At 35.8% G+C, this 9,673-nt stretch overlaps 1 protein-coding gene across 4 annotated transcripts in view; it reads left to right on the top strand.

Moving 5' to 3' along the window:
- The window catches only part of SLC4A4 (solute carrier family 4 member 4), a 358,380-nt gene that overhangs the window by 281,834 nt on the left and 66,873 nt on the right, over positions 1-9,673 (top strand). For all 4 annotated transcript variants that reach the window (XM_058722325.1, XM_058722324.1, XM_058722327.1 and 1 more), the window contains one exon: positions 2,756-2,826. In XM_058722325.1, the coding sequence (XP_058578308.1) occupies positions 2,756-2,826 (71 nt within the window). The remainder of the gene's footprint in view (positions 1-2,755; positions 2,827-9,673) is intronic.

The raw sequence follows: 9,673 nt of genomic DNA, 5'->3' as shown, positions 1-9,673 counted from the left end.
TTCGGGGTGTGGGGGGGGGGCGGTTGAAATTCACATCATCTAACATTGGAGAGTATTATCCCATCTTGAATTCTGTTACCACAAAAATCAAATGCTGGCTAGGAAAAGAAAAAATGCTGAACAAGATTTTGGTATCAATTCTACTTCTGGTTGACTCTTCTACAGTCCTGGGCAAGAAACCTGGCATATCTTGTTTCAGAGTCCCATTCAACATAAAGCAGGTATAAAAGTATAGCTTGTTTTTAAATGAGCAAATGGAATAATGTAAGAAAATGTACTGTAGGCTTTTTAGAACAAAATAGTGCTAAAAATCTAGGTTTTGTTAACAAAAATGTACTAACATCTTCTTCCTTTTGGGAATGAACTCATGTTTGGTTTTATTGTTTGGGCCAAGCATCCTTTAGCCTATTTTGATTCTTTCTGTGACCTGTACTGAAACAGAATAAGAAAACAGGTTGCGTGTGTGTTTTACAAGGAAATAGGGATGACCTAGCAGTAGATTAAAAGTTTAACAATTCTAGAACCTTCAAAGATCAGAATGGATTCCAAAATTGACAAAGACTAGGGCTCTAGCTAAATATTTTCTCCCTTTTATTTGTTTTCATTATTTCATTTCTTTTGCCTTTATCTGCCCTCATTCATTTGGAGTCATTAAATGTTCCCTATTCTAGCCTCATTTATTGACATTAAAAGATATTTTCATTTTATTGAGGTATAGTTGACAAAATTATAATGTATTTAAAGTGTACAAATGATGACTTCATATATATATACATTATGAAAGGATTCCCACCAAAGTTAATTAATACATCACCTCTCATTTTTATTTTATTTTATTATTTTATTATTATACTTTATTTTATTATTTTATTTTATTTAGATCCTCAGACCTTATTCTTCTTATAACTAGAAGTTTGTATCCTTTTACTGACCTCTTTCTATTTCCCGATCTACCACCCCCTCCAGCCCCCAGCCCCTGGCAACCACCATTTTACTCTCTCTTTCTATGAGTTGTATTTACCTTTTATTTTATTTTATTTTTTTAGCTTCTACCTATAACTGACACCATACAGTATTTCTCTTTGGCTGGCTTATTTCACTTAGCATAATGTCTTCCAGGTTCATCCATATTTTTGCAAATGGCAGGATTTCCTTTTTTTTTTTTTTTTTTTTTTTTAAGGTTGAATAATAAATAAATATTTTTGAGTTCCTGTTAGTGCTGGACTGGGCAGATTCTGGGAAAAAGTAGTGAACAAGACATGCCCTTTCTGTTATGGATCTTATATTCTAAATTTCAACAATTAAATAAATCTGTTTGTTTCTCATTAAGAGCTTATGTTGGTAGGAACTAAAATACGGCAAACTAAAAGGATAGTCTAGGGGCTTGGGGGCAGGAGGGGGCAAGCAAGAGGGGACCAAATAATAGCAATTTGGATGTTAAATGTGATGCTCAAAGACAAAAACCTAAATGTCATTTTACAATATCTCCATAAATTAGGGATATTCTCTCAGTAACGATCTATTTTATAATACATAAAACGTTAGGGGCACCTGGATGCTCAGTCAGTTAGGTATCCGAATCTTGATTTTGGCTCAGGCCATGATCTTGCAGTTCTTAGGGTTGAGCCCCGCATCAGGCTCTGCACTGGGCACGGAGCCTGTTTGAGATTCTCTCTCTCTCTCTCTCTCTCTCTCTCTCTCTCACTCTCACTCTCTCTCTCTCTGCCCCTCCCTACTCTCTCTCAAAATAAATAAACAAACATTTTAAACAAAAACCAAAACAAAACAATCAGAGCTCCTGGATAGCTCAGTCAGTTAAGCATCAGACGCTTGGTTTCAGCTCAGGTCATGATCTCATGGTTCCTGAGTTCAAGCCCTGTGTCAGGCTCCTTACTGGGACCCTGCTTGGGATTCTCTCTCTCTCCCTCCCTTTCTCTCTGTCCCTCCCCCACTCACACTCTTTCTCTCAAAATAAATAAGTAAACTTTAAAAAAAACAAAACAAAAAACTCATGTAATAGGAAAAAGGCTTATTTGATAAAAAGTTTTAATTATAGAACACCTTAAATATGTTTTAATTTTAGGTTCAAAAATTTTAAAATAATGAAATATTTCCAGGAGGAGGGTTGGTTTAGTAAATAAGTCACATTCCTCAAAAAGCAACCTCTTAATAAATTTACAAATCATGGCAAATTTTGTGATAATAATTTTAAAAATTAGATTAAACATTTATTAACATTATATTTATATAGTTTCTTATGTGTTTGAAAGACTTTTTGTTTTCCCACATATTGCAAAGATATACTCTCTCATATGCAGTCTAGATTTTCAAAAATCCCAAATTAGTTAATTCTTAACCAGTGAAAATCTACTTGTGAGATTTGACTGTACATGAAGCCCGTGATCAACTTATTCACTTACTAACATCTATTTTTCCACCAGACAAAATACAGTGAATGCTTTTTTAATAATGGAGAAGTTTTCTTTTTCTTTTTTTTTTTTGAAACCTGAAACAAATTGTAATAGCATTTCCTTAAATGTTTGCCATTGTTTCTTTTCAGATTAAAGTACAAGAGATATGTCTGAATCTTTGCTAATTTTATCTAGGTGAAAGGTGAATACAATTATAATAAAGAAAAATTCATTGTGTTTTATGGTGGTGTTGAAGACATTTTTCGTGCCTGGCCCAGCTTTTTTAGATTTTGAGTTATGAATTTAGGTCATTTTTATGGTAAAAGATTGTCTTTTTCTTACAGTTAATATCTCAATATCTAATGACACTACACTGGCTCCAGAGGATTGGCCAACTGTTTCTTCTACTGACATGGTAAGTGACTTAATATTTCAAACCACTTGTGTATTGTATAATCTAATTATAATATTCATAACATGATGTCTCCTACCCTTTAGCAACCTGAACATGAACACAACTTCAATAATCAGTGATAGCAGGACAGAAAAAAACACTTTCCTTGCTGTAGTCAGCCTTTTTCTTCTCTTCTCTTCTCTTCTCTTCTCTTCTCTTCTCTTCTCTTCTCACTCTAGTGAATATTTACTCCTACAGCATGCTTTTTAAACCTTCTTAGGAATTTAACTACTATATCCATTCATTGTCTCCTTGAAATATTTTCACAAGGAAAAATGAGAGAAGTCAAAAAAGAGAGCATGGTATCCTCTGTGTTTCTAGTATGATTAAAAGTTCTTCTGACTACCAAATGGTGTTGTATTCTCCTCACTAAGGGTGATTATAGCAGGACATTTCCCCTGTCACTTAGAAAGGACTGTGCCTCTGTCACATGATATCCTTTCCCATGGCTTGTAACCAAGGATCTTTAAAAGACTAGAACTAAGCTTTAAAAATGAGCTGTTTTGCATGGAAGGTCACACACTGGAAGGAGACTTTGTTTTGAAGAAAAAGGGAAAAGTGCTATTTCAGACTTCTAATTGTGTTCCTTCTATGCTGGATATGGAATCTTACCAAAGAATATCAATCTCTCAGTTATAAAGACAGAAACCATAATACCTTGTATTGATAGAGTGCCCATCTCTCAGGAGACCAAAACAGTTCTGCAGATATTATGTAATGAGTGCCCACAACACCCTTTCAAAGATGATGTTTTGTATCTTTCCTGGGCAACTCTCACTTGACCCTGTTTCTCTCTTGTTTTCATATTCTGTGGCTCTCTTGACTTTTTTCCTTACTGTTAAAGCTCTCTCTGATTTCCTCCAAACTTTGCCTCTTTATTTGGGTTTGATTATAAATGTGTGTGTGTGTGTGTGTGTGTGTGTGTGTGTGTGTGTGAGAGAGAGAGAGAGAGAGACAGACAGAGAGAGAGAGAGAGATGTATATATGTTTTAAAAGCCACATGCAGAAAAGAGATCGTCAGTCTTTGAGCCAGCCATCCTATTGCCTAAAATAATTTGATTAAAATACAGAGAAAAACAGTTCCTTCTACACTTTAAATAATTTTAATTAAAGTCTAATTAAAAATTTAAAATATATATAATTAATTAAAACCATAAGTTAATTTGCAATAAAAATTAATGAAACACTTCCACTGACTTAAAAAGAGATTATTTCCAACTTAATTCTTTTTGTAACTAATCAAGGAAAGCTTTAGAATTAATGAATTTTTAAGCCCTGTCTTTGGGCAAAATTCTGGAGTGACTCTAGTAATTGATATGTAATTATAATAAGATGTCACTATAAGATTTATGGAAAACAAATGGAAGTTGTTGTTGACTTCTGGTATGACTATGATAGAGGATATAAAGGCACAATAGTGATTACAATTGAGCTACCATTTAAAGGGCATCTAGTAGAGAGACCAGGTGTCTTATACATATTATAACCATTAACACAAACTACCAGGTGTAATTATGTTCATTTTATAGATGAGAGAAACTGCAGCTTTAGAAGGTAAATCACCTTTTACGGTCTAGGTCACATAGCCGTAAATTATTAAAATAAAGATTTCAACTGAAATCTGAGTGGTTTTAAGACCTGTGATATTTCTAGTATGCCATGATACTTCAGTGTTTGCAAGTAGAAATGTTTACCCTTTCAGTTATTACGAATGCTGTATGCTCCAGGGCAATAGTCCCCTTAGTTGCACACCTTAATTAAAATGTTAAGTTGCTATGTTCTCTAGAGAAGAAATTAGGAAAAAATGTGTGTATATGTGTGTATGTATATAATTATGAAGGACAACTTTTATTCTGTCCTTCATTTTTCATTTTCTATCCGTATCAGTGCTTTTAGGTATACTTTGCATAGATACACGCACACATAAACACATACGCGCAATTTGTATTTATATGAGATCAGAAATGAATATTAAAGAGGTAATATGATTTATTATCACCAGCAATAACTACCACTTGTTGAGCACCTACTAGGGGCCAGGCTCTTCATATGACCTGTCTAGAATCCTCACAATAATTTTTAAGTCACTTATGTTACCTGTATTTTATGGATGAAACAGAACCTTAGAAAGGTTAACTGTGCCTATCGTCAGTATACGTAAAATCAGGATTTGAACTCCGGGCTTTCAAATTCCAGAATCTGCCTATTCCCATTACTTGAGGAATCAGAATAGTGTCTCATGTAGAAGGACTTACAGGTGGTGAGTTCTCCTGTCATACTGCCCCTTTTCAAATTCAGGGCTCCACTATTAAATAGGTTGTGGTAACTTCTCATTTTCCCATTTGTAAAATGGTGATGATCATAGTACTTTATCTCAAAGATGCTATAAAAGCCAAGGGAGTAAAGAGGCAGGACTTAGCTTAGTGGCTGGTACATACTCATCTCTCCATTCAAGTTAGATATTGTTATTATTCTATTTAGGTATTACAATCATTCCACTAGGCCATGTTGCCGCCGTAACTCAGGTTGGTGGAGAAAAGAAGTTGGATGCCACTGCTCTGACAGGGGACTGGGCCCTCTCTGTGTTTGGCCATGCTAACTCTGCTCAATCTTTCCTGGGACATCCAGTCGTCAAGGATTTAATTTCCTTCTTTTATCCAGCCATAATTATATTATGAAAGCAAGTGCTGTAAAAGTGACATGCCACCCTGGGGCACCAGCAAGGCTCCCTGTCACAAGGCTCAGAGTATACTCTGTCAGAGGAGGGAAGGCATTTTCTCTTCCGCTTCATTAGCATGAAGACAGCTTTTTTTTCTTCATGGTAGTATGGGAGTGTTTTCAGGGGGAAAGAGCAGGAAAAATGGGACATTAGAGCGTTTAGACAGATTGAAGCTCTAGAATAACCATCCCTCAAGATGAAAAGGCAGGTTTTCCATCATTTCTATTCATTGTTGGAATCCTTGTGTCTTTAATTCTTCTCACCTTCACCAGTGTTCCTGTAGATTTATTGGTGGGCATATCCCCTCAGCCTGCAGACAAAATTCTGTTAAAAGTTCCTATAAAACTCTGAGACCAGCCACAGCCTCTCCAACTGTATCAACACAATGAGCCTTAGAGTCGGCTGGCTTCTACTTATCGGCTCTCAGAGGGAGAGACCAGATTCCATAGTCGAACATCAGGGCTTTTCCAGGGAGGTGACTGAATAGATTACTTTTTGTTTTTCACATTAGATTCTTTTTTAAAAATGATTATCAAATTGAGGTATACTTTAAAACATAATGTTCTCACATGTTCAGTGCAAGGAATTTTGATACTTTATATACTCATGTAATCATCACCCAAAACAAGATGCATGTAGAACGTTGCCATTATCCCAGAAAGTCCCGTGGGGACTGCTCTGTGTTTTGTTTATGCCTAAGCTTCTGAGCCATGGGAGACCTTTTTTTGCCCAACTGCTCTGCCCCAGCCTTCAGAGGGAAGAGACCTTAGCCCTTTCAGGAGTACCTGAATGCCTCAGTGGGCTTTTTCTCCACTCTTCTGTCCTGCTTCCCATCTTAGGAAGTGGATTTCTTGCATTTGGTAGGAACTCTGTCTAAGGGGTTTCTCTCAGCTCTCCTAACGTCCTACCTTTTTGTACAACCTGTGCACCTTGGCAAAGACGATGAGAAAGTTTGGTGGATGGATGCAGGCTCAGTCTAACACTGAGGGCTCCTTGGAATTCTGGTCTGTCACCCCAGTCTACATGTAGCCATTTAAAACTCATTAAAGATTTGGCTTATTTCTCCATACCTCCATCTATGGTAGATTTATCTTCCACAGGCCACTCTGGCATGCATATGCAGCCATGGATTTTTTTTCTCTCTTCCAGGAAGATCTTGTAACTTCTTAGAATTTATTCAAGTTTGTATATATCCTCATCTCTCTGACAGGTTTTTAAAAACTATGATTTTTTTTTTACCTTATCCAGCTTGGTTGGATAGGTTGGAAGTGACTCTTTCTTTCTTTCTTTTTTTTTAAGTTTTTATTTAAATTTTAGTGAGTTAACATGCAGTGTAATATTAGTTTCAGGTTTACAATATAGTGATTCAGCACTTCCATGCATCACCCTGTGCTCATCATGGCAGGTGCATTCCTTAATCCCCATCACCTATTTAACCCGTCCCCCCACCCACCTCCCCTCTGGTGGCCATCAGCTTGTTCTCTATAGCTAAGAGTCTGTTTCTTGGTTTACCTCTCCCTCTTTTTTCCTCTTTTGCTTGTTTGTTTTGTTTCTTAAATTCCACATATTGAGTGAAATCATATGGTATTTCTCTTTCTCTGACTGACTTATTTTGCTTAACATAATGCTCTATCTCCCTCCATTGTCCCAAATAGCAAGATTTTGTTCCCAAATAGCAAGATTTCGTTCTTTTTTATGTCTGAGTAATACTCCATTGTATATACATACACCACTTCTTTATCCATTCATCAGTCGATGGACACTTCGGTTGTTTCCATAATTTGGTTATTGTCGATAATGCTTCTATAAATATCAGGGTGCATGTATCTCTTTGAATTAGTACTTTTGTATTCTTTGGGTAAATTCCTAACAGTGCAGTTGCTGAATCATAGAGTAGTTTTATTTTTAACTTTCTGAGGAACCTCCATACTATTTTCCAGAGTGGCTGCACCAGTTTGCATTGCCACCAACAGTTCAAGAGGTTCCCCTTTCTCCACACCCTCACCAACATTTGTTGTTTCATCTGTTCATTTTAGTCATTCTGACAAGTATGAGGTGATATCTCATTGGTTTTGATTTGCATTTCCCTGATGATGAGTGATATTGGGTATCTTTTCATGGGTCTATCGGCCATCTGTATATCTTCTTTGGAAAAGTGTCTATAATGTCTTCTGCCCATTTTTTAACTGGATTATTTGTTTTTTGGTTATTAATTTTGATAATGTCTTTATAGATTTTGGATACCCTTTATCAGATATATCATTTGCAAATATCTTCTCCTATTTCATAGGCTGCCTTTTACTTTTGCTGATTGTTCCCTTTGCTGTGCAGAAGCCTTTTATTTTGATAAAGTCCCAATAGTGTTGTTTTGCTTTTGTTTCCCTTGCCTCAGGAGACCTATCTAGAAAGAAGTTTCTATGGTTGATGTCAAAGGGGTTACTTATTGCCTGTGTTCTCCTCTAAGATTTTGATGGTTTCCAGTCTCACATTTAGGTCTTCAATCCATTTTGAATTTATTTTTGTATATGGTGTAAGAAAGTGGTCCAGTTTCAGTCTACCTTCTATATGTTAATCACAAGTAGAAAACCAATTAGTTTTGATATTTCACAATAACACATACAACTCTAGACAACGCAGCTCAAATGTATCCTGTAGTTCATAAAGTAAGTTGAAAATTACTATAAATTTGCCTACCCACTGCAGGGAAAAACCCCTAAATGAGTACATTAACTACTTAACCTTGAGACTTCTTTCTGTAGCATTACCTTCATTTATATTTATTTCAAAAGGTGCATGCATACTTTACTAGTTGATACTAAAGAGAGCAATATAAAAATCTTTCATTTTATTTATTTTATTATTTTATTTTATTTTTTTGCTTATTGTGTAACCCAGTGAAGCATATCATGTCTAATGGAGATGCTGTTAATCAAGAAACTGAGAACTATTATTGTCTCATCAATTCTGCTTGGCAGTCAGACATGGAAGCAAAAGTGCTTTCATTTGATGTACCTTCAGGGTGATTTTAGGAGTTAACATTCATTTTCATGGGAAATAGAATGTCATATTAATCTTCTTATGCGTAGCATCTTTGTGATTTTCTCTCACTGAGAAAGTCAAGTGCAAAAACCATTCTGTCCTTAAGTCCCCTTGAATATCACATGTTCCTACTTCTATTTATTTTTTAAAAAATGTTTGTTTGTTTGTTTGTTTGTTTGTTTGTTTGTTTTGGATGGAGAGACAGAGAGAGAGAGAAAGAGAGCCTGCACAAGCAGGAGAGGGGCAGAGAGAAAGGGAGACACACAATCTGAAGCAGGCTCCAGGCTCCGAGCTGTCAGTGCAGAGCCTGACACAGGGCTTGAACCTGTGAACTGTGAGATCATGATCTGAGCTGAAGTTGGATGCTTAACCAACTGAGCTACCCAGGTGCCCCTGTTCCTACTTTTAAAAATATAGAAAATATAAAACATGCAGTGAACTACAGAGAATATTGTACAATGAACTTCCATATGCACATCACCTAGCTTCAATGATTGTCAACATTTTGCTCATCCTCTCTCACATATATATCTCCCCATTTTGTCTTTGGGGAGGATCCTATAACATTTAAAATTTTTAAATTAATCCTTCGGTATACCTTATACGTTTAAGATTTACAAACAAATCCATTCAGTGTAAACAGGATAATTCTCTGGAAAATGAAATTCAGAAAAATAGATTGATATCTCTTTTCACAAGATTGACCTCAGTTAAGATCCTCAGCAACTTGGTCACTTGGTCCCATTTCTCTTATATATATATACATATATATATGTATATATTTTTTTTTCTACCTATTTACACAATCAGCCTTCTTTGGCTCACCTGGTCTGCTCACTGTTGGTTTCTCCACATGGTAGGCATTCAATAAATTTTGAATAAAGAACTTGCTAGATAAGTGAATGAAGCATTGTATGTCCCCAAATCAGCATCTTTGCTCATGGTATCTCCTTGTCTAATGCTTTACCACTTTGTTTCTGCCAGTGCAGAGAGAAATACACATATAAAACTTGTCGCTTTCATTCCCTTAGCTTTTGTTACTTTGTCATT

Source organism: Neofelis nebulosa, chromosome 3 (genome assembly GCF_028018385.1).
Source record: "Neofelis nebulosa isolate mNeoNeb1 chromosome 3, mNeoNeb1.pri, whole genome shotgun sequence".
Classification (NCBI taxonomy): Eukaryota; Metazoa; Chordata; class Mammalia; order Carnivora; family Felidae; genus Neofelis; species Neofelis nebulosa.
This window is presented reverse-complemented; position numbering and strand designations above follow the sequence as displayed.